The sequence below is a fragment of the Lepidochelys olivacea genome, assembly GCF_965140295.1.
Source record: "Lepidochelys olivacea isolate rLepOli2 genome assembly, chromosome: 7".
Lineage (NCBI taxonomy): Eukaryota > Metazoa > Chordata > Testudines > Cheloniidae > Lepidochelys > Lepidochelys olivacea.
The window spans coordinates 31,879,045-31,905,127 of NC_140417.1; the positions used below are offsets into that span (position 1 = coordinate 31,879,045).

General features: G+C 47.0%; 1 protein-coding gene across 4 annotated transcripts; it reads left to right on the plus strand.

Annotated features, from left to right (window-relative positions):
- The first annotated feature begins 35 nt into the window (after positions 1–35).
- Positions 36–25,822, plus strand: LOC311524438 (solute carrier family 22 member 6-A-like). Of its 4 annotated transcripts, none has more exons than XM_084635539.1 (11): positions 36–383; positions 4,997–5,284; positions 8,009–8,112; positions 8,950–9,104; positions 14,222–14,390; positions 14,917–15,040; positions 19,426–19,541; positions 19,814–20,028; positions 20,931–21,039; positions 24,392–24,595; positions 25,204–25,822. In XM_084635539.1, exons 2-11 carry the CDS (start codon positions 5,069–5,071, stop codon positions 25,289–25,291), a joined length of 1,500 nt encoding a protein of 499 aa, XP_084491665.1. In that variant the 5' UTR covers positions 36–383; positions 4,997–5,068; the 3' UTR covers positions 25,292–25,822. The 4 variants fall into 4 exon arrangements, with proteins under 4 accessions (XP_084491665.1, XP_084491664.1, XP_084491666.1 ...); XM_084635538.1 differs by having other exon boundaries at positions 5,019–5,284; XM_084635537.1 differs by lacking the exon at positions 36–383 and having other exon boundaries at positions 4,520–5,284.
- The last annotated feature ends 261 nt before the right edge of the window (positions 25,823–26,083 follow it).

Consider the following 26,083-nt stretch of genomic DNA (forward strand, 5'->3'; position numbering starts at 1 on the left):
GACAGACAACCTGGATTCTGATCCTGGCTCAACCATTGACACTGGACTTATGTCTATTGCTCTTCCCACAGCAAAACCAGCGTGAACAAACTGCACTGATCCAGTTGGGTCCCAAATAACTGTGTCTATTTAATAGGGCTAGCCAGAAAACAGGAATTCTGTTTAGCACAATAATTTCAGAGGTTTCATATCAGAACAAAACCAAGACCTTTCAAAACGTTTCATGAAAACAGAGAGCTCCATCCCAGAAGAGCCAATAGCTCAGGCAAAGTAGCAACCTAAACCTTGTTCTTCTGCACCCCAACCAAGTTCCCTAACAACCAGGATAGCAAGTCAGCCCTTCTCACTCTCTGCAGGGACTTGAACCTGATTCTTCATCACAGGTGAGTACTCTGGCCACCAGGCTTTTCAGGGGTGGGCCTCGCTCACGCTATCATTTTGATCAGAAATTCCATCCTGGACCTGAGAAACCCTCCCGACAAAACTTTGGTCGAAACCAGAAAGTTTCGGTTTTGACCAATTGGCAACTTCCCACAGAAAATTCTAACCCAGCTCTTCTATTTAGTACATGTAGCCATTCGAAGCCTAGCTACATAGACACCATTGCTCTGAGTGGCTTTGAAAACACAGAACACAGCAAAAGCCTTTAGAGGGACCACAGACTAGTTAATTCTGCTGTATTCCTGTACTATACTCTGCAAGTCACTTCCCCACTCCATGCCTCAGTTTCCCCTCCCACACCTGGTCTATTTAGATTACAAGATTTTCAGGGCAGGGACAGCACCCTACATAGTGGGATCGTGACTTCTTATTGCTCCTGAAATATGCATAAAAACATACATGTTTAGAGGAGGTTCCGCACAAAGGGGTTCTGAGTATGGTAGAAACATGGTTACAGTCCGGGGCCGTGCTGCCATGCAATGAGAGAGTTTATCACTCAGTAGTTCATGTATCTCCCAGACTCTAGCTTCCCAGGCTGACAATTTGCATCAGACCCATAGGGGAAGAACAAATGCGGGTCCAAAAAGGAAGTGTTTAACCCCGTCCACAATCAAGCCACACCCACAAATAAGCCCCACCCTCTTGAGATACACATGTCACTCAAAGTCAAGGTGACCATGTTTTCAATACCTCCAGCCAGGGCTTTTGTATGGCGATGTTGTATTAGGGTCATACGTGAGACAAAGTTATTCATGTTACAGGAGAGCTCAAAGGCCCTAACAAGAAGAAGGGCCCCATTGGTTAGGCACTGCACATACGCGTAGCTAGGGCCAGCCTTTGCCCCAGAGAGCTCACCATCTGAACAGACAAAGGGTGGGAGAGGAAACAAAGATACAAAAAGAGGAAGTGATTCACCCAAGGTCACTCACCAGGCCAATGGCAGAGCTGGGACTACAACCCAGGTGAGTGTCGTATTCACAAGACCATGTTGCTTCTAAAAAATGCCCAGTGCTGGCATCATTGCTAGAGTGGGTCAGAAATGGGGGTGGTTCCAGAGGGAAATTTTGACATTTGGCGGAAAAGCGGGGATTCGAACCCACAACTCCCAAACCCCTGGTTTATGGCCTGACCAGGGGAACATCACAATCACTTTACTCACATGTCAACTGTATCCCAAACGCTTGTCCCACTGCGCTATTAGTATCATAACAACGTGAGGCCCCAGTCAGAGAGCAGGGCCCCACTGCAGTAGAGATGTGGAATAAATGAGGACATTCCTTGCTACAAAGAACTCACAGTCTTAGCATAGGACAAGAAACAACAACTGCTTCCCCCAAGGAATGGGCTACAGGGCAGGAAAAATGGTGGATGTTTCAGTTACAGCTCTGGATTGGGACCTTTTGGGGAGTCAATTCCCGCCTCCCCGGAGACACCGTGTGTGACCTCAGACAAGTTGCAGAGGGTAGCAAAAGCTCGTAAGTTGCATAGGAAGGAAGTCCCGTTTTCAGAAGTGACTCAAAGACTTAGGAACCTGAGTCCCCGTGACTTTCATAGAAACTTGAGCTCTTGAGTGCCTAACTCCCTTTTGAAAATGAGACTAAATGATTTAAGTCACTTGAAATGCTGAGTGGAGCAACTCTGAGATACCTTTAAGACTCTGGGCTTTAGTTCCCCAGTTTCTCCATCTGTAAAAGAGTGCTAATAAACCTTCCTTTGACTATTTGCATCGCGAGCTCTTCAGACCAAGGGCTGTCTCTTACCAAGTGTGCCCGGCACAATGGGACCCTGATCTCAGTCAGGGTTTGTGCAGCACCCAGCATGACAGGGCCTGCATCTCAGATAGTATCAGCTGGTTTCTGGCAGCATCTGGCATAACAAGGCTTTGATCTTGGTCAGGGTCTGTGTAGCACCTGGCACAATGGGGTCTTTAGGCAGTGCTGTACTACAAATCATAAGTACACAAGGAGAAGGTAAGAGTAAGACAATCACGCTTAGGAAAAAACACTGCATTCACAGCACACCAATTCCCTAGCAATTGCTCCAATGGCTCAGGGTGAATTTTGTCCCAGATACTAACATCTCTTGTGAATAACTGACTACATCAAAGGACATCTACTTGCTGGACTGCCTTTCACACTCACCTGATGCTGTTACCCAGAACTATTGCTATTGCTGTCAAGTACTGTGTGTATTACGGTAGTACCTAGAAGACACAACCAAGATCAGGATTGCAACATTATTTATTATTTGTATTTATTTCTATTGTGGTAGGACCAAGGAGCACCAGCAAAGGACCAGGAGCCCATTGTGTTATGCATTAGACCAGTGGTTTTCAAACTGCGGGTCGTGACCCAGTACTGGGTCGTGGAACGTAAGGCAGCGGATCACAGCGGCTCTGGTCAGCACCGCCGACTGGGCAATTAAAAGTCCCGTCAGCGGTACTGCCCGGCTATCTGTTCTGACACTGCACTGTGTTCCGGAAGCAGCCAGCAGCAGGTCCGGCTCCTAGGCGGCGGGGCGGCCACAGGACTCCGCGCGCTGCCCCCTCCCCAAGCACGGGCTCCACACTCTCATTGGCCAAAAACCGGCCAATGGGAGCTGGGGGGATGGTGCCTGTGGGCGAGAGCCATGCGGAGCTGCTTGCGCACCTCTGCCTAGAAGCTGGACCTGCTGCTGGCCACTTCCGGGGCGCAGTTCATTCCGCGGTGCCAGGACAGGCAGGAAGCCTGCCTTAGCACCCCCACTGAACCGCTGACCAGGAGCCGCCCAAGGTAACCCTGCGCCCCAATCTCCTGCCCCAGCCCTGAGCCCCCCCAAACCCGGAGCCCCTTCCTGCATCCCAAACCCCTCATCCCTGGCCCCAGCCCAGAACCCTGACCCCCTCCTGCACCCCAACCCCCTACCCCAGCCCAGAGCCCCCTCCCACACCCTGAACCCCTCATTCCCAGCCCCACCCACAGCCCTCACCCCCACACCCCAACCCTCTGCCCCAGCCCTGAGCCCCTCCCATACCCCAAACCCCTGATCCCCAACTCTGTTGGGTCGCGAGCATCAACAATTTTCTTCAGCTGGGTCGCCAGAAAAAAAGTTTGAAAACCATTGCATTAGACAAACACAGAACAAAGAGGTGGTTCCTGCTCCAAAGAGCTTCCAATCTAAGAGCAGACAAACAATGAGGGAACCCTGTCCCAGTTTAAATAGACAATGAAAAGAAGTGAATTGCCCAGCAGCAGAACCAGGGATAGAAGCCAGGTCTGCTTTCCCTAAGCCAGTGCTCCAGGCTCTTCCTTAACCTTTCCCCCCAGCCATTCTCTTTGTCCTCTCCTCTCTCCCATGGATTTATGCTCTGTTTCTGCCCTGTCCTTATCCAGCAATTTGCCTCCACATGGACCCCAGCACTCCTCCATCACCAGCCAGCTTTGATGAAGTGCATATGGAGTTAGAGCCTCAGCTGATGTAAACTGGCGTAACTCAATTGTCTTCAGTGGAACCAAGTTGATTTACTGCAGCTCAGGATTTGGTCCCATGAGTCATCTTTTCAGCACCCAGCACAATAGGCCCCTGCACTTATTCGGGATCTGTACAGCATCTAGCACATTGCACCCTGATCTAGATCAGTGTCTTTGCAGCACCCAGCACACGGGGACCTAGATCTAAATTGGGGTCTGTGCAGCCCGCAGCACAATGGGGGCCCTGATCTCAGTCGGGGGCTGTGCAGTGCCTGATATAATGGAACAATAGTCTTAGTTGGAGCCTCTAATAGTAATGCCAATAATAATCAACCAGTGCAAAGCAGGCTCGGTGCCCTTGTGTACTGGAGGCCTAATGCCTTCCTAACACGGCCCTTTGTCCCACATTTACTGGATCAGTAGATTTTGTCTCCCTTTCCCTTCAAGCTAATCCTTCAAACCCAGGGTAGAATTTTAACCCAAGTAAGATGATTACGGTTTACATAACCCACACACGCACCCTTTTAACCCAATCAGTTTCCTAAGGCTAAATATATATATATATTACTCCCCCCATCCCCCTGCCCCCATTACCACCACTACACACGCACAGTTTCCAGCATCCCAGAATCAAACAGTCCAACTGAGGTGATCCAAGTTCACACCACAGGTTGCTCAGATTTTCTTCCAACAGACTGGTATCCCTGCTGAGACCCCCACTCTTTGGGTGGATGCCAGATTGATAGCGGTTTCAAAGTTGTAGGCAAAAATTTAAAGGGAACTTTCTTCTGAGACAATGAGACTAAACTTTCCCATGCAGCCGTCCAAGTTTTGCTTTTCTCCTGTAGGAAGCGCCTGGCTGTAGCTGTTGTGCTTTGACAGATCTCTAAGAGAGCAGGAACTTTTGTAGGAGGTACTCTTTCCAAATGCAGCTCTGTTTGTGAAATTCATTTAAGTCCTCAGGAAGCGAGTTAACGGTGGATCTGTTCGGCATGACTTTTGCCGAACTCCTAGACAGCATTGGCGGCATGGGCCGTTTTCAAATCATCCATGTCGCTTTACTTGTTATCCCTGTTTTAATGACAGCCTCTCATAACCTCCTGCAGAATTTTTCTGCTGCTGTTCCAGGACACCACTGCCAGATTCGTGTAGCTGCCAACAGCACGGGTGGTACAAACATGACTCAAAGACTGAGCACCAAAGATCTCTTGAGGGTCTCCATCCCGATGGATGGGGAATGGGAGCCGGAGAAGTGTCGCCGGTTCGTCACCGCCCAGTGGCAGCTCCTAAATCCCAACGCCACTCTCGCAAATGGGACAGAGATGGAAACAGAGCCATGCACGGATGGGTGGACCTACGACAAGAGCATCTTCACCAACACCATCATTATGGAGGTAAGGAAGGGCCTAAAGCACTCACCGTTGCTCAGAGAAACCTTGCATTGCTTGGGTGTTATTGATCAATATTTACATCTGACTGCACAGGAGCAGGAGGAAGTGTGGTCCAGCCAGTGAACTGTGACTTGGGTTCAGTTCCTGTCTCTGAACCATTCCTACTCTGTGACCTTATGCAAATTATGGTTGCCCAGCTGGATCATTCCCAAGGTCCATTCAGCCCAGTCTCCAGTCTTGGACAATGGCCAGCACCAGATGCTTCAGAGACAGGTTTAAGAACCCTGCAGTAACCCATGTGAGATACCCTGTCCCATACATAGCCCTCATCCTGATCTTTAGTAGTTGGAGATTGGCTCAAGCCTAAAGTACCAGGTTTAATATCCCTCCCAGAAGCCTTGTTGTTGCTGTTATGATTACTCTGGATGGTTTTGATATCCCCCTTTCAATTTTGTTAACTTCTTCCCCTCAATGACTTCATGTGGCAGTGAGTTCCACAGGCTAATCCCACATCATGTGAAAAAGTGTATTTCCTCTAATCGGTTTTGAACTCCCATCTTTTAATTGCATTGAACATCCCCTTGTTATGAGACAGGAAGAACAGATGCTCCTGATCTGTTGCCTCTCTCCCACTTGTTGTTTTATAGACTTTTATCCTGTCCCCTCTAGTTCATCTCCTTTGCAAGGTAAATGATCCCAGTCCTTTCAATCTCTCTCCACAAGAGAGTTTCTCAGGCTCTTGGTCATTCTTGTTGCCCTTTTAGTTCTGCAATATCCTTTGTGAGATGGGGTGACTAGGTCTGCACCCAGCAATCTCGTCATCTCTCTGTCCCTCACATTCCCATATAAGTAAAACATGGATAATTCTTCCTTTCTCCCACCTGTGTCTATTTGGAATGTAAACCCTTAAGGGTGGGGGGTATCTTTTACTGCGTTTGCATGTTGCTGGAGCTTCTACCTGCTGCTAGAACAGAAAATAATAATGTCATATATGATGAGACACTGTAGGTCTCCATGCCGTCTCTGCTCCTATTATTTACTGACAATTTGTCCTGGGAAGGAACATTCAGATTGTAAAAGGGGATTCTGGTAACTGTTTGCCAGATGGTAAGAGATGGCTGTAGCTGGATATAATAAAACTCAGCCCTTCCCATGATTCAAAGAGCTTTACAAACTTGCTATGAGCTAAGTGTGTAGTAGTACCATTATCTCAATTTTACAGATGGGGAAACTGAGGCACAGGGAGGTGAAGTGACTTGCCCAATGTCACAGTTGTGTCAACCATAGAGCTGGCTACAGAACCCAGGAGTCCTAGGCTTACAGTCCTGCTCCTGTAACCCCTAGAATCACACAAGCTGTCATAGAACCCAGGAATCCCAGTCTTAGTGCTCCAAGCACTGGAACACTCTCCTTCCAAGCGCCAGGAGCAGAACCCAGAAAACCTGATGCCCATTCTCTGTTTTAACCACTAGACCCCATTCCCCTCCCACAGCTATGGATAGAACCCAGCAATCCTGACTCCCAGCCCCCTGCTCTATCCTACTAGACCCCACTCCTCCACAAGAGCTGGGACTAAAACCCAGGAGTCCTTATGCCCAGTCCCTGCTTTAACCAATACACATAATTCCACATCTTGGAATTATGACCCTCAGTGCTCTGCACTAACCACTAGGCCACACCATGCAGCTGCAGAATAGTAAATACCCAATACTGAGATGGTGATTTATTCAAATATCCACCAGTAGTTATATCACTCACACATGTGACCTCATACAAGTTGTGAGCCACCCCCTTAAGAAATCCACTGACACAGCAAAGTACTGTTTGCTTGTTTAACCAATGCTGAGCTGCAGGACTGCACACAGAGAAAGTTCCCTGCCCTTGACAATTCTCAGATTGTTGGTTAGTTAAATATTTACTTGCAATTTAAAAAAATATATAAATACAAAGCAGGGATTAATTTTATTTGAAATGTAACCTTATTTACCAAATGCAAATGGCCAAATCCTGGTGCCAATAAAATCATTATTTTTATTAAAATATCTGTAGTGCCTAGAGACCCCAACTAAGATCAGGCCCCTATTGTGCCAGGCGCTTCACAGACCATGACTGAGTTCAGGGCCCCCTTGTGCCAGGTACTGCACAGACCCTGACTGAGATGGGAGCCCCCATTGTGCCAGGCAACGCACAGACACACAGAGAGAAACAGTCCCTGCCCTGAAGAGCCAACAATCTAAAAGACAATGGGTGGGAGGGGAAACAACTTACTCAAGACCACACAGCAGGAGAGCCCACACCCGAACCCAGCTCTCCTGAGTCCCAGACCAGCACATTATCACTAGGCCACCTTTCCTCTGCTTCAAGGGTTTCTGGTGCTCAAAGCTATTGGCGGGGCTGCCGGAGCACAGGCAACAGCTCTCATAGCCCCTGGCTCTATACCTCCTCCCTTTGCCACCTGCAGTCCTGCAGCCTGAGACAGTCCACCTCCCACTGGTAGCAAGCAGTACTGCACCCTGAAGTCCATCGACTGCCTAATACAGTCATTACATAACTGCTGGGGATAATTCCCCTGAGCCCCTAGTGATCAGCCACCCCAGCTCTCCATTATACCTTTGTCTGCTAAATTAAATACTCCCCCCATCCATAGCATTGGCTGTTTTCTCCTTGCGTGGGTAGGAGCAGCTTGTTATGACAATGTCTTGACCACCTTTCCTCCTCCGCCTGCAGTGGGATCTGGTGTGTAACCTGCGGACACTCGGACAGATGGCTCAGTCAATCTACATGGCTGGGGTGCTGGTGGGAGCGCTTCTGTTTGGAAGCTTAGCGGACAGGTGGGTCTTTGCAAAGCTCTTCCTTCTCCCCGCTCTGAGAGCAGCTGCAGAGGCACAGAAAGCAGCAGCCATGGGGTGAATGGTATCTGCTGGGGCTAGGGGCAAAAGTTCAGGCAATGAACTGAACGTTTAAATTTTGACTTCAGAGATGAGGGATGTGGAGGTTGGGGTAGAATAATCTACCAGAGTCTAATAGCCTAGTATGTCCAGATGCATAGCTGGTGTAAATCAGCACCACTCATTGGTGCCAATAAGCATTTTTCTGTTGTATTCAACGACCATTGGATGAGGCCCATTTATACCAGCTGAGGATCTGACCCATGGCCTGGCAGTTGCTACATTTTCCTTTGCTTATGTTCATCCTCTTCCTTCCAGCTGCATTCCCTCTCCTTGCCTGATCATGCGCCCATTGAAGTCAAAGACACGACTCCCATTGATTTCAATGCTGCAGTAGCCCTTGGAAAGTAACTCCTCTCAGTGCTTGAGGTTTACCCTTTCCCTTACACTTGAGATGCTGATCCACGTCCCCTTGTAGTCATTGCTTAGCTGCATTTAACTCATTTACAGCCTTGCCTTGTGGGTCAGTCCCTCCAGAGCCCTGGTCATTTGTGCTTGCTCTCCCCTGAACACCTTACAGGCTATGTCAAAACACTGAGAGATTAGATTAGATAAAATAGATCATCCACGTCCATGTGCCCAGGACTGAATGCAGATTGCCAGGTGCGGTCACATCAGTGCTGTCCCCACCTATCCTCAGGGCTCTGTGGCTCTGCATATACAGGATTCTATCAGTCACCAGACCTAGCACAGCTATGAACATGCCATCTTCTGCCACAGGTTCGGGCGGAAGGCTCTCCTGAGCTGGTCTTACCTGCAGATGGCTGTCTCGGGCACCTGTACCGCCTTCTCGCCCAATTTCACCGCATACTGCATCTTCCGCTTCCTTGTCGGGATGGCCCTTTCTGGGATCATTCTCAACTGTATGTCACTGGGTAAGGGACCTTCTTCCACTGCTCCTTGATTTTAACCTGGGAAAATTAGCCCTTGTTATAACTACCTGCCTTACAGTTGCTCCTAGGAGACCCCAACACAGCATGCACATTATTTCTGGTATTACAGTAGCACCTAGAAGCCCCATTCTGGTGTGTGCATAATTAACAGTATTACAGTAGCACCTTGATGACCCAGTATAGTGTGCATATTAGTAATATTACAGTAGCACCTGCAGGCCCTTACGGAGATCAGGGCCACTTTACATTGGACAGGTTATTAGTAGTATTACAGTAGCACCCAGAGGCACTAAGTAAAATCAGGGGTTCATTACAGTGTGTGCAGTATTAATATTACAGAAGCATCTAGAAGCCCTGAGATCTGGTCCCCATTGCGTGAGGCACTGGATGTCTACCTCCCTCTTGGTGTCTGCTGTGCAGAGGATATAACTGCTCCAGCCACAGAGCCCTGCTTAACAAACAGCCACCATCTTAGTGACTTGGGGCTGGGAACTGACCCAGAGAACCTCCAAGCGAATGAGTTGTTTAGCTCAGCCTATAGAGACCCATGCACAGAGCTCTAGGTGACGTGCACACAGTGAGACTGTCCTGGCCCCAAAGAGCTTATAATAGACAAAGGAAGAATTATTGTCCCCATTTTATGGACTGGTTTCAGAGTAACAGCCGTGTTAGTCTGTATTCGCAAAAAGAAAAGGAGTACTTGTGGCACCTTAGAGACTAACCAATTTATTTGAGCATGAGCTTTCGTGAGCTACAGCTCACTTCATCGGATGCATACCGTGGAAACTGCAGCAGACTTTATTTATACACAGAGAATATGAAAAAATACCTCCTCCCACCCCACTGTCCTGCTGGTAATAGCTTATCTAAAGTGATCATCCGGTGGGCCATTTCCAGCACAAATCCAGGTTTTCTCACCCTCCACCCCCCCACACAAATTCACTCTCCTGCTGGTGATAGCCCATCCAAAGTGACAACTCTTTACACAATGTGCATGATAATAAAGTTGGGCCATTTCCTGCACAAATCCAGGTTCTCTCACCCCCCTCCCAAAAACCACACACACAAACTCACTATCCTGCTGATAATAGCTCATCCAAAGTGACCATTCTCCCTACAATGTGCATAGTTAAGGTGGGCCATTTCCAGCACAAATCCAGGTTTTCTCACATCCCCCCCACCCCCATACACACACAAACTCACTCTCCTGCTGGTAATAGCTCATCCAAACTGACCACTCTCCAAGTTTAAATCCAAGTTAAACCAGAACATCTGGGGGTGGGGGTAGGAAAAAACAAAAGGAAATAGGCTACCTTGCATAATGACTTATCATGCACATTGTGTAAAGAGTTGTCACTTTGGATGGGCTATCACCAGCAGGAGAGTGAATTTGTGTGGCGGGGTGGAGGGTGAGAAAACCTGGATTTGTGCTGGAAATGGCCCACCTGATGATCACTTTAGATAAGCTATTACCAGCAGGACAGTGGGGTGGGAGGAGGTATTTTTTCATATTCTCTGTGTATATATAAAGTCTGCTGCAGTTTCCACGGCATGCATCCGATGAAGTGAGCTGTAGCTCACGAAAGCTCATGCTCAAATAAATTGGTTAGTCTCTAAGGTGCCACAAGTACTCCTTTTCATTTTATGGGCTGAGGCTCAGCAGGGTTTGATTTTCCCACCATCACACAGGGAGCATGTGCCAGAGCCAGGAACTGAACCCAGCTCACTTGAGTCCCCCTGAGAGGCCAACCTACCTCTCAAGCCCCGGCAGCCCTCATTAACTGGGAGAGCTGTGAAGCTGCTGTCCCACTTTTCATGGCCCAGCCCAGCCAGAAGACAAGACACAGGTCCCTGGTATGCAGTGTGAATGATCTAACAATCCCCCACTTTTCGTTTAGCGCCCGAGCTATCAGGGCCATGCAGAGTAGGGGCTGCACAAACACAGAACAATAGATGGCTCCTAAGTAACCTACTTTTTTTCATTTGGGATTCTCAGTGTCCTTGTTTTCCAGACAAATGCCCAGATTCCTCTTTTGAACGCTGCTAAGGTCTCAGCCTCAAGGTAGTCTTATGACAGTGAGTTACGCAGGCTAATAATGGTCCATTGTTAGACAGGACTCCCAGCATTGCTTTGCAGCCATCCCTTCCCTCCAATGTCTGCTTTTCGTTTTTGGATGCTGTTTTCCTGCTCTTGTTAGTTTTGATCTGGCCCCGGTATACAAATATTTATCCCTGTGTTTGCACGCATCACTTCTGCTTATATGCAGCCTGAGTCAGGAGGGTGTCTCAGAGGGAGCCCAGCATGGTAGCATCACTGGATTACAATAATAATACTTTGCAATTAAGGACATGTTAAAAAAAAGTTTGTTTTGGAATTGTGGGTGAGGGTTTGAGACAGTCCTTTCTAATATTAACGGTGCTAAAACAGTAATTGTTACAGTAGCACCTCGAAGTTCTGACTGAAACTGGGGCCCCCATTCTGCCAGGCACTAAACAGACCCCAAGATCAGGGCCCCCATTGTGCTGGGTGCTGACAGATCCTGACTGAGATTGGGGCCTACATTGTGCCTGGTGCTGCACAGACCCCAGTCAAGATCAGGGCATCCATTGTGCTGGGCCCAGTCCATTCACATAGTGAGCAACAGTTCCTGTCTTGAAGAGCTTTAAAATACACAAAGGGTGAGAAGGTGGAGTGGGAGACAAAGGGTGGTGAACTGAGATCACTGCCTACTGTGATGACCAGTCTCATTGTTTCTTGGTGTTCCCCCCATCTGTTTTTCTGCATCCTTCTGTTGCCTCGTGTCTTATATTTTAAACTCATCTCTTTGTTCTGGACGTATACAGCGCCTAGCACAATGGGGTTCTGGTGCATGATTCCTAAGGCTATGTTTACACTGGCAACTGAACGACAAAACTTTTGTCTTTCAGAGGTGTTACCCCCTCTTCTCCCCGGAAAGACAAGTTTTGCCGCAACAAGCATCAGTGTGAACAGCACATTGTTGGCAGGAACACTCTCCTGACGACAACACAAATGCCACTCTTTGGGGATAGAAGTTTTTTATCGGCAAGAGAGCCGACAAACAGCAGCTACACTGAGCAACTTTTAGCAGCATGGCTGTGGTGACACAGCCATGTCGCTTAAAGCTGTGTAGTGTAGACATAACCTAAGCACTACTAAAATACAAATAAGGAATAGAGGAAACAGAAAGTGTCTTGCCCAAGTTCATGGAGAAATTCTGTGGCAGATCCAATGGATGGAATGGAACACCAGTGCCTTAAATACCCGTCTAGTACCTTAACCACTGGCCACCCCTGCCTCACATTCATAGCTCAGCATCATTTTAACCCTGAAGGACAGCAAAGCCCCTCACCGATTAGGTGGCACCACTGAGATCTTAATCCATGCCCACAGAAACATTCCCACATGCCTCCAAAACCTGTTCACTTGTGCAGCATATTAACTAGAGATGTAGGAATAACTGATTGTTTGGTTCAGTGGCTGAACCAAAAAAATGTGTTTACATTGTTTCAGGGTGATACAAAATAGAAATTTTTCTGTTTTTCTCACCAAAATGAAAAACAAAAATTCATTTTGGATCAAATGAAATGCTGTGTTCAACCGAAAACAAATCTTTTTGGGAGGTGGGAGCTCTTTGGTTTTTCATTTTCTGCATTTCTGGATTTTTATTACACACGTTGTGGCTTTTTAAAAATAAATCTAGCTAAATTTCTAAACAAAACATCGTTTTAAAACAAAGAGTTGAAACAAAACATTTTGAGTATCGGGGGTAGCTGTGTTAGTCTGTATACACAAAAACAACAAGGAGTCTGGTAGCACCTTAAAGACTAACAGATTTATTTGAGCACAAGCTTTCATGGAGTACAATCCCTCAGAGAGAGACAAACACCTACAAGATCTTTATCAAGCATTCTTAAAACTACAGTACCCACCTGGGGAAGTGAGGAAACAGACTGACAGAGTGAGACGGGTACCCAGAAATTACCTACTACAGGACAGGCCCAACAAGGAAAATGACAGAACACCACTGGCCATCACGTACAGCCCCCAGCTAAAACCTCTCCAGCACATTATCAATGATCTGCAACCTATCCTGGAAAATGATCCCTCCCTCTCCCAGACCTTGTGAGGCAGGCCAGTCCTCGCTTACAGACAGCCCCCCAACCTGAATACTCACCCAAATACTCACCAGCAACTACACACCACACCACAGAAACACTAACGCAGGAACCAATCCCTGTAGCAAACCTCGTTGCCTACTCTGTCCCCATATCTACTCTAGCGACACCATCAGAGGACCCAACCACATCAGCCACACCATCAGAGGCTCATTCACCTGCACGTCTACCAATGTGATATATGCCATCATGTGCCAGCAATGCCCCTCTGCCGTGTACATTGGCCAGACTGGACAGTCCCTTCGTAAAAGAATAAATGGACACAAATCAGACATCAGGAATGGTAACATACAAAAGCCAGTGGGAGAACACTTCAATCTTCCTGGACATTCTGTAACAGATTTGAAAGTAGCTATACTTGAACAAAAAAACTTCAGAAACAGACTTCAAAGAGAAACAGCAAAACTACAATTCATTTGCAAATTTAACACCATTAATTTAGGCTTGAATAGGGACTGGGAGTGGCTGGCTTGTATAAAATCAGCTTTGCCTCTCCTGGAATTGACACCTCCTTATCTATTATTGGGAGTGGACTACTTCCATCCTAATCGAATTGGCCCTGTCAACACTGGTTCTCTACTTGTGAGGTAACTCCCTTCCCTTCATGTGTCATTATATAACGCCTGCATCTGTAATTTTCACTCCATGCATCTGAAGAAATGGGGTTTTACCCACGAAAGCTTATGCCCAAATAAATCCGTTAGGCTTTAAAACATTTTGACCTTTTCAGAAAAAAATATATTTGGCAGGGCGGGGTAGGGCGCAAAGCTATTTGCTGAACTCAAACTGAATTTGCAAATAGTCAACCTGAACCTGCATTTTTCAGCAAATAAACTATGTGTCCAAAACATTTCGCCCAGCTCTAGTATTAACCCCTCTGGTGTGGGTGCCTTCCTTTCCAGTTGTTGAGTGGGTGCCAACCAATGTACGGACCATAGCCGGCACAGTGGTGGGATACTGCGCCACCATCGGGCAGATTGTTCTTGCAGGCTTGGCATATGCCCTCCCGGACTGGCGCTGGTTACAATTCACTGCATCAATGCCCTTCTTCATCTTTTTTCTCTATTCCTGGTAAGTGCATCGCTGCTTGTTGATAGGTTCACAGGGCTAGATTCTGATCTCACTCTTAGACACAGGGCTCAAGCATGGGGCTGCAGGAAGCATACACTGACAGTCCGATACTCATTGGGCTGAGCTGAAATAAGCTCCACTTCAGTCTGTATTCCCATCTGATTTAACTGTGATCTGTTACACAGCCTAGTGCCCCCATTACCAAGGTCTGTGACTGTCTTTGGATCCAAGGCAGTCATTTGTACCTGTCAGTGCAGAAAATGCATATGTTCAAGGGCTAGTACTGTAGAGGCTCAAACTCATCTGGGAGCTTTAGGTCCAACTATAATGGAAACAACAACAACTTGGTGGAGTTCCTCTGTGTTTGCAATGTATAACTTCTCCTCAGAATCTGCCCTACAAGCTCTTAGCTCTACCCAGGTTTGAGTGTCCCTAATTCCCATGAGCCACAAATTCCTACAAAGAGAACCCAACTGGAAAGAAGAAAGCACTCCATTGTTTCTTGGCATTGCTGCTCATTTTGCAGGTGGTTTGCAGAGTCCGCTCGCTGGCTGGTTCTATCAGGAAAACCGGACCGAGCCGTGCAGGTGCTTAAGAAAGTTGCTCAGATAAATAGAAAAAAAGAAGAAGGAGACAAGCTCAATACCGAGGTAAAGAGATGAATGGAATTCTTGACCATCAAAGGAAACCACAGATAATCATATCTTATGTGCAATAAGGATGGAACCCCTGAGGACGTGTAGAAGGAACACTTAAGTGATGTGTAGGCTTTCAGCTGGCCCTCTGAACTGCATGATGCACTAGGGTCAGAAGTGCCCAGGATACACCACCTCATCTCTCCAAGATGGTGCATCATGGGATATATAGTCTAACCAGGGATCCTGGCCTGTGGAGGAGAATGGGAGATGAGACACCTGAATTACAACTCCCATGAGGCACCATGGCAGCATTCCCAAACAGAAATATTTCCATTTCTAGTTGGTTTCAGTATTTGAATTTTCACTGAAAATTTGAAATTTTCCATCGGAAAAAACTCCCACATTTTCTGTCCAGATCTATTCATGCATTATTGCATGATACTCGTGCATTTAGCAATAGAACTGGTCAGCAATTTTTCAACTAAACTTATTTTTGTTGGAAAATCAACAAATTTCTCATTTTGAAAAGTTTTTGGAAAAAAGTTTCAAAATTCCCATTTCAAACATTTTTTAAAAGAAAAATTCAATATTTTCAGTTTCAAAATTTTTGCTAATTATAGTTTAAAAATTTAAATAGAAAAAAATGTCAAAATTGAAATAAAACATTTTGAAAATGTCAAAACAATGTTTCAATTGACTCAAACTGAAATTTTTTTCATACTGTTAATTTGTGCAAATTTTCGAGGCTGTCTTCTCATATTGATTTGGGATCAGAAAAATTTGAGATCTCCAAAATTTTCCTGGGATGGGAAAACTGTTTCCAACCCAGCTCTTTGGCAGCTTTCTAATGCACGCCATTGGCTCAGGTGAAATCTTACCTAGTAGAGAGAGAGTGAACAAGACTATCCGTCTTGAAATTTGTTCCAAGAGGAGGTGCATGGGGCTGGGCTCCAGAAGTCCATGGGGATAAATGTCACCCTGGCATTTAAATAACATGTATAAAATTTCAGTGTGGAGTTGCACAACATTTGACGGCTATGCACAGATTATATTAAAGTGAAATTCACCCCTGAGTTAGCACAAGATCTGTGCAGCACTTAAATCCCATCTAAACTATGTTTTTAAGGACTTAAATGTAACTACTGGTACATAGGTTTTGTGCTGCCCAGGAACAAATTTCACCTTGGGAGGAGTGTTGGAGATTCTGCAATACACTGTGGCCCAGATGATGTTTTTGTTTACCTGCTGTAAATCCAGAGTCAAAGGAGTTATTCCAAATTTACACTGGTGCAACAGAGAGCAGAATACACCCCTCAAACTTTGTCATCCAATCCATTTAGGCTTTGGCAGCCAGATCCTCAGCTAGTGTAAATCAGTATAGTTAATGGATCTATGTCAATTTATATCAGCTGAGGAGCTGGTCCATGGACGCATAGATTTTAAGGTCATTAGACCATTAGTTTGACCTGCATAACACAGGCCATAGAATTTCACCCAGTTATTACTGTATTGAGCCCAGTAACTTGTGTTTGACTAAAGCATCTTCAAGGAAGGCAGCCAATCTGGATTTAATGACTTCAAAAAATAGGGAATGCACCACTTCTCTTGAGAGTTTGTTTCAATGATTAGTCACCTTCCCTGTTAAAAATTTGTGCTTTATTTCTAATTTGAATTTGTCTGGCTTCAGCTTCCAGCCATTGGTTCTTGGTCTGCCTTTCACTTTCTTGAGAGTCCTTTAATACTTGATATTTTCTTCCCAGGAAGGTACTTATACACTGTAATCAAGTCACCTCTTGATCTTTCTTCTGATAAAATAAACAGATTGAGCTCCGTCAGTCGTTCACTCTAAGGCATTCTTTCCAGCCCTCAAATCATCATTCATAGATTTTAAGGCCAAAACAAGAGACCACCAGATCATCTAGCTAGACATTGAGCCCCTCTAGCCACATTCAAATACAAGCTCTCAATGTCATCTGAATAACCACACTTACTGATCTGGTATGTTTGCTGACATTAATTTAATATATGGATGATATAAATCTAGCATGCTTCCAGTGATGCTTAAATTCTGGCCCTAGTCCAGGGATCAAAATCAGATTACAAATTTGTTCGCCTTTTGTGCCTGAATTCTGATTTCTAATTCATTCCAAAGTACAAGTGGCTGTTGTTTTTCCAACCTGAAAATCATTGTCATTAATACGCCCTGTAAAGTCCCATGATTCTGACCTACAGAAAGAAGCAGTTTCATTTGCAAAAGTAAACCTATTAAGCTGTGCAGAAAGATATGACTGTAAGGTCTTAGCCCTAATAAGAATTCTGATCCTCACGCCAATGGACTGAACTAAGATTAATAATTCCTGCCCTTTCATGATCTCAACTGCTTGTTTCTCAAAGATAAACAGAATCCCTGCATGGTTCTGTGGCATTCTAAGTCAATGGTTAACTCAGGGACACAAATGCCTTTGGGTACAAACTATGCTACTTGTTTCAGAGTAACAGCCGTGTTAGTCTGTATTCGCTAAAAGAAAAGGAGGACTTGTGGCACCTTAGAGACTAACCAATTTATTTGAGCATGAGCTTTCGTGAGCTACAGCTCACTTCATCGGATGCATGCCGTGGAAACTGCAGCAGACTTTATATATACACAGAGAATATGAGAAAATACCTCCTCCCACCCCACTGTCCTGCTGGTAATAGCTTATCTAAAGTGATCATCAGGTGGGCCATTTCCAGCACAAATCCAGGTTTTCTCACCCTCCGCCCCCCCACACAAATTCACTCTCCTGCTGGTGATAGCCCATCCAAAGTGACCACTCTTTACACAATGTGCATGACAATCAAGTTGGGCCATTTCCTGCACAACTCCAGGTTCTCTCCCCCACTCCCCCCCCTCCCAAGAACCACACACACAAACTCACTCTCCTGCTGGCTACTTGTATGTCACAACAGATTGCAGAGTGTTTTGATACTAACAGTTCTACTACGTTAAGACAATGGCTTACGAGGTTGGGGACTGAGTAGGGGGCACTCTCTCCTTGGAATCCATGCTAGCCCTGATGCCCCAGTGCAATGCTAGGGAACACTGTGTTACAGGGAGTAGGATGGGGGGGCCCAGCAGGAGGTGCTGTCCTCTCACAGTCAGTGCTGACCCCAATGACCCACCACGATTCACTGGAGGTGGAAATATGTGGTCAGTTAAGGTCCCAGGGCCCTTTTCCCAATGGGGTTAGTTACCCCGGGGATAAAGCTGCCCTCACTATTGTGTAAGGGTAAAAAGAGGGACTTCGGTGGTGTCTAGGCTAGAGCACAAGGGAGAATTTCACCTTTAACATTTCGGTCCAAACTATCAGAGGACTAATACCCCAGGAAAACCTACCGAAGTCAAATTATCTTCATCTTCTGTCCTAAGGTTGAGTCGCATTATTATGAGCTGTTAAACAGCTTCTGCTTTCCAACCCAGAGCATTTCAGTGGTGGATGAAGTGATCCGATGTATCTGCATACATACCCCTCTGTCTGTATCTATCTATGTTCATATATAACTGGATGAACATATTTAAAAAAATCTGGAAAGTCTCTGTGTTCTGCATTTCTCTTGAGTCCATCTTCGGATCACTTCAGTGTTGTGCCAGCTCCTGTAGCCGAGCGATAGCCCTCGGATGGTCACTAGAGGGGGATGAAGGATTGGTTGTATGTTTTCTTCTGTGCTGAGCTTACCCACATTCCTGGTCTGCTTTTGTTTCCTCTAAATGGAATGGTGCAAACATTGTAAAACAGCTCCTGGGCCTTGGGGAGTGATGGTCACAGGAATTGCCTGACTGGATTAGACCAGTGATCTGTGTAACCCAGTATCCTGTCTCTGATAGTAGCTAGCATGGAGTCCCATTCCAGGCTCTGGGAGAAGAGCAGGGCCTAGTGGTTAGAGCTGGAGGAGGCTGGGAAGCAGAATTCCTGGGTTCCATTCCCAACTTTGGGAGGGGAGTGATGCCTACTGGTTAGAGCTAGGAACTGGGATTCAGTACTTTTGGGTTCTCATCCTATCTCAAACCTGGCAGACTACTCTTTATCCTATCCATTATTTTGTGGCCCTTTATCAGGTCCCCTCTTGCTGTGCTAAACATTCCCAATCCTTTCAGTCTCATGGGAGTCTCTCCAGAGCTCTAATCATTCGCATTGCACATCTTTGCCTCCCCTCACCACATATTTCTGCTACATGCTATGGGCCAGATCCTCAGCTTCATTGTCAACTGACTTCAATGGCGCAACAGCTGGTTTATACCAGCTGGGGATCTGGCCCCATTTTCTCCAATGGAGCGTATCAGATGTGCTGAGCACAATGAGGAGGATGCAGCAGGATAATACACCAGAATTATTTTTCCTACTCTCTCTTCTCCCTAGGTCTTGAAATCCAACATGAAGAAGGAAATGGCCTTGGCACAATCTTCCTACACGTTGTATAGTTTGGTCCGCACACCCAATGTACGCAGGATATCCTGCTGCATATCTAGTGTCTGGTAGGTGTGCTCTATTCTTTCTTTCTAACTGTGAGGCCCCAGTGCAGCACTAGGGGGTGCTGTGCTACAGGGAGAGGGGTGGGGGGGCTCAATAGAGGGCACCCTCTCCTCAGAGTCAGTGCAGACCCCAATACCGCACCATGATTTATTGAAGGTAAAAACATGTGGCCAGTCAAGATCCCCCTGTCCCTTTTCCCATCAGAGTTAGTTACACCAGGGATAAATCTGGCCCCACTTTATATTGACATCCCCCCTCCAATGACCATTCACAGGTTTGCCACCAGCTTTGCCTTCTATGGCTTGGCCATGGACCTGCAGCACTTCGGCTTCAACATTTATCTCATCCAGGTGGCTTTTGGCTCCATTGACATCCCGGCCAAGCTGAGCGCTGCCATCGGGATGAGTTTCATCGGCCGGCGATTCACCCAGGCAGCTTCCGTCATCCTGGCAGGGCTGGCAATCCTGGCGAACATATTTGTGCCACGAGGTGGGCATTCAGGGTGCAACAGCCAGGGGAGGTACGGGGATGAATTAAGATGACCTGGGACTCTAGTCATACCATGACATGGGACAGCCTACTCCCAAGATGATCTCCCCTGGGCCACAGCCCTCATAGCCCAAGTCTACCCCTATGGCCATACCCCCAGGGACCTCCCCTGACCCAATACCCCGCCCCAGGGGCCTCTCCTGACTCATGACCCCACCCCCACAATCCACCCCATGACCCTGCATCTTTGGCTGAACCCCACCCCCACAGCCAAAGCCCTCTCCATGGCCTTGTCCATTGCCCCCATAGACAAAACTTACCCGATGGCCTTGCCTCCTCCCAGCTATGCCTCCCCTCCACAACCCACCACTGCATGACCCGGCCTCAACCCCCACAGCCCAACCCCGACCTACAGCCCCACATCCACTGGAAATGACAGAGGGAGCGATCTCCTCGGGAGCAGAACAGGAATTTCATGGGAGGTGTTGTCCAGGGAGGGAGCCAGGCCCACAAAGGAGAATGGGGACAAGAGGCAACTGAACTGCAACTCCCACGTGGCACCACCATAGCATCAAAACTATTTCAACTTTCAGGTGTTCATTTTTTGACACACAAAAAATTGACATGGTCTGCGGGAGGCTGACACACTCTGTGAAAACTTCGCTTAGTTGAAAACCCCAATGTTCCATCAAAAAAACAGTTTTGATGGAAAATTTCTGACCATCTCTAATGTAGACATTCCTTTTATAGATCATAGTGTTACTCTGGCTGTATCTCGGATACATATTGTATATAGGCACTGAGTGACCAGCCTTAGTCAGGACTGTTCCAGCAACTGACCCCACTCGGGACTGCTACCAGCACTGACCACTAACTCTCATCCTTTTATGTCCCCCCACAAGAGCTGAAGGCCTTACGTACATCCCTGGCAGTGCTTGGGAAAGGATGCTTAGCCTCTTCCTTTAACTGTTTGTACCTCTACACCGGGGAGCTGTACCCAACAGTCATCAGGTACCTATTGCAGCACTCATCTATTTCTGCATTAGATGAAAATCTACCCAATGCTTTACTCAAGTCAGGGGGTCGGTGCTCGGAACGACAATGCTCCTCAGGCGCAGCTGGAACCAGAGTTCCGAATTTCCATTCCAAAGGAAGTTTCAACATTTCAAAATTTCTTGCAAGATGAAAATCCCAAAAAATTTCATTTCAGAAATAGCTGAACAACCTTATTGAAACCCAGGCTATTGGGTTAAACGCAGGGGTAACTGGGTGAAATTTAACAGCTCATGTTAAACCAGAGGTCAGACTAGAAGATCTACTGGTCCCTTCAGGCCTTAAATTCTATGAAACATTTCAATAAGGACTTATGAAAACAATAACTGATGTATCATTTCAATTATTATATAACATTATATTATATAAACCATCGAATCACAGAAATGTAGAGCTGAAAGGGACCTCAAGAGATCATCTAGTCTATCCCCCCATGCTGAGGCAGGATTAAGTATAACTACACCACCCCTGACAGGTATTCGTCTAACTGTTCTTAAAAAAGCATTAAGAATGGGGATTCCACAACCTCCCTTGGTAACCTGTTCCTATCCTTAGAGTTTGAAAGTTTTCTCCTAAAACCCAACCTGAATCTCCCATGCTGCAAACTAAACTGATTCCTTCTCGTCCTAACCTTGGTGGACATGCAGAACAATTGATCATCCTCTTTATAACAACTATTTACATATTTGAAGACTTATGTGTTTTCCCCTGTCCCCAGCCTCCAGTCTTCTCTAGGCTAAACACGCCCAGTTCTATCCACCTTTCCTCATAGGTCAGGTTTTTTAAACTGCTGATTGTTTTTGTTGCTCTCCTCTGGATTCCCTCCAAGACACAGGATTCCAGCTGAGGCATCACCAGTGCAGAGTAGGGTGGAACGATTGCCTCCTGTTTCTTACATACAACAGTCCTGTTAATACATCCCAGAATTACATTGGCCTTTTTCACAACATCATGTCACTGTTGATGCACATTCAACGTGTGATCCACTATAACCCTCAGATCCTTCTCAGCAGTACGACCACCTAGCCAGCTATTCATCATTTTGTATTTGTGCTTTTGATTTTTTTCCCTTCTTACATGCAGTTGTCACAGATTGCCTGGCCCTTTAAGGGTAATTGAGCTCAGCCACACCTGCGCCAGATTAGCTAACCCCCTGCCTTAGCTGGTCCTGGTCAGATGTTGGAAGGACTCCGTGGAAGGCCCTGAGCAAGAGTCTGAAGGAGATTGTGAAAGGCTCCAGGGAAGCAGTCAGGGCTGTGTCCCTCAGCCAAAGACAGAGACTGAAGGGTAACCCAGAAAGGATTGGGAACTAAGCCTGATGGGTGGGCTGAAGGGGAACTGAAGTGGGGACAAAGAACTTTTGATTGTGTTTGAACTTTTGTTACCCCAAGGGACAATTGAACTCGAAATGAGCCAGCCAGAGGGCTGAGCCATGTGAACCCCCAGGAGAGACAGGAAAGCCAGAGGAGGAGGAAACTGAGGCAGGGAGTGCTTGCAGCACCACACTCAAGCAGCATGGGGTGCTACAAGGCAGGCATGTCCCATGACACTAGTACTTTGTACTTGTCTTTATTGAATTTCATCTTATTGATTAATATAATAGTCCAAATGATAAATCAGTTATCATTTCAGTAGGTCCCTATTGAACCATTTTGATAAAGTCCGTTCAATATTTCCTAGCCCTGCACTTTCCGTATATCTGATTAAGTAAAGAACGCACCTCGGGGGTACGAGGTTTCTTTCCTTCCATTGGCCGGGGGATAGAAATAGGTGAACCATCGACCTTCGCCATCCCCCACCCCCAATGTAAGTCTTCTCCTGTTCCCATCCTTGGGCTCCCAAGGCTCCACCAGGACAAAAAGAAAAACAACAAAGCCCTTTGACCTCACTGAAATGAAATGTTTAAATCATTTCTCATTGAAAATGTTGACAAAATCATTATGTTCCCATGAAATATTTCAATTTCGTTGAATCAGCATTTTCCTACAGAAGACTGTTCCAGTGGAAAATTTCCCCTCAGTTCTATTCTTAGGCCTAAAGTAACATTTTCTGAATTACCTAAGTTCCATTTTCAAAACTTTCTCCCTGTTAAAAATGTGCACCTTGTTTCCAGTTTGAATTGGTCTAGCTCCAACTCCTAGCCCTTGCAACTCTCATTTGCCCTTTTTCTGATGCCTCAAAGCAGGGGTGGGCAAACTTTTTGGCCCGAGAGCCACATCGGGGTTGCGGAACGGTATGGAGGGCCAGGTAGGGAAGGCTGTGCCTCCCCAAACAGCCTGGCCCCCTCCCACTTCCCGCCCCCCTCAGAACCCCCGACCCATCTAACCCCCCCTGCTTCTTGTCCCCTGACCGACCCCTCTGGGGACCCCCGGCCCCTAATCACCCCCCGAGACCCCACCCCCATCAAACCCCCCCTGCTCCCTTTCCCCTGACTGCCCCAATCCCTATCCACACCCCGCCCCCTAACAGGCTCCCCGGGACCCCCGACCCATCCAACCGCCCCCTCCCCAGGACCCCCGTCCCTAACTGCCCCCCCCGGACCCCACCCCCTATCCAACCTCCCCTGCTCCCTGTCTCCTGACCGCCTCCACCCCATCCAACTGCCCCCTGTCCCCTGACTGCCCCCCGGAACTCCCTGCCCTTATCCAACCCCCCCCCCCCTTACCACGCTGCTCAGAGTGGCAGGACAAGCTTATTGGCAAGCCTGGGAGGTGGGTGAGCGCAAGCCCATGCAGCGGCATACCTGCGGGGGAGGAGGAGCAGCGGGGGAGGGGCCGGGGGCTAGCCTCCCCGGCCAGGAGCTCAGGAGCCAGGCAGGATGGTCCCGTGGGCTGGATGTGGCCCGCGGGCCGTAGTTTGCCCACCTCTGCCTCAAAGGATGCATCTCTACTAGGAGATAACTTCTGCCCACCTAGGTATTTACAGACTATAATCCTATAGTACAGCACCAGCCTTCCTGTCACAGTGAGTCCTGACCTCAGTTTGGGGAAGCCTCAAAGATTAGAGTCAACCCAAAACATTTAGTTTTGATCCCTCCCGACCCTGAGAGAAATTTAAAAAAAAATTGGCAAAAATGTGACCTTTTTCCCACAGAAAAATTCGTTTTTGCAGAAACTGCATTTCCTGTTGAGGGGAAGTTCCTAACTGGCTGTAGAAATAAGGAAAGACGGTTCTGATCAAAGGCCATTTCTGAGCAGACCAAGGGGAGAAAAAAGTCCATGGGCAGATTGAATCTGGTCTTTTGCAGAATCAGTCCAATATTATCATGATTTTATGATTTTTTTTTAAAGGTTGTTTTCTACACTTGCAGACAGACCGGCATGGGGCTCGGAAGCACCATGGCTCGCGTGGGCGGCATAGTAGCTCCGGTGGTAAGGGTGACGGGGGAATATTTCCCATACCTCCCACCAATTATATATGGGACAGCTCCTATAATCTCAGGCATCGCTGCTATATTCCTGCCAGAGACCCTCAATGTGCCATTGCCCGACACCATAGAAGAAGTGGAGAGAGGGTTAGTCTGCTTTCACTTCATTTTGATTGTGTCTTCTCCTACAGTAGTTCGTCTGAGCCTTCTCTCTCATATAAATGGGAAGAAACTGCCTTGGATTCAATATAACTACACTATAGCAAGAAAAGAACTGACACCTCCCACCGTAGCAGCAGCATGGGCTAGCGCTGGACTGGGAGTCAGGAGACTGGGTTTCACTCCCGTCACTCTGTGCTTCTGTTTCCCCTCCCACTCTTTGTCTATTCTGCCTTTTTAGATCATAAGATCTTTAGGGCAGGGACTGTCTCCTATTGCTTGTCTGTCCAGCACCTGGCCCAATGGAGTCTTGGTCTCAGTTAGGGTGGGTAAATAAGCCAGAGCTCAACTGGAGTCAACACTTCCATATCCCCAGCCAGTGTAAATTGGCTGTAGTGTCACTGAAGTGAACGGGGCCAGATACCCAGGTGGTGTAAATAGGTGTCGCTCAGTTGGACTCAATGGGCCAGATCCCCAGCTGGTGAAAATCGGACATAGCTCCATTGAAGTCAATAGCCCTAGGCCAATCACAACAGCTGAGGATCTGGCTCAATATTTATTTGTCTCTCTCTCTCTCTCTTTTTTTTTTTTTAAAGGACAAGGGCTAGAGACCTAAAGAATGAAGATCAAAAGGAGAAGATTCTTCTGCAGACAATGGGGCCAGCAATGCTGCAGGAAGCCTGATGGTGTGATACAAGAGGGGGCCCCTTGAGTTAGGTAGTCCTCTGCTCAAAGTGTCACCTATGTTTCTGTGCACAGCAGTACACTCACAGGGCCTGGGTCCATGCAGTGCTACAGAGCAGAGAGAAATTTCAGGGGAGTCACAACAAATAAATGGCAGATTCCTCAATCTTTGAAGTATCTCTGTCACACACACCCAGCTGCGTACACAGTCAGATACTCGAATTCATATATACACGCACACTGACTCATGCATGTTCACACTCATGCATACACCCAGTCCCATTCAAACCCTCACACACATGCTCACACATACACACTCATTCACTCAGACAGAAGTTCTCACACACTCCCGTTCACACACACTCGCAACAAACACACAGGTCAGCACTGTTAGAAGGCTCCCTCCCTTTCCACCACAGCTGGTTAACACTCGACCTCCTGCCATCAGACAATAAATTGGTTCCCAACCCAAATCTCATAAACAGCTGTATTTTATGGAAAACTCACCCTATAAAATCTAATGGCTGTGGATGGAATGTGTTTCATTCAGCTCCCATTGTAGAGAGGCCCATGGCCGTTTTCCACATACCTGAATACCGGAGCCCTTGGGTCAGAGGAAATGTTTAAAACAACTTCAATTACCATCACGTCTGTTTCCATGGGGCGTAAACAGAACACTCATGCTGCCTAATAAATGCCGACTCCTGTTAAGGAGGTGGTCTGGGATGACCCATTCATCTCCTACCCACTGTATCCCCACCTCTCCAATGGAGGACTCCCATCATGGCTCTG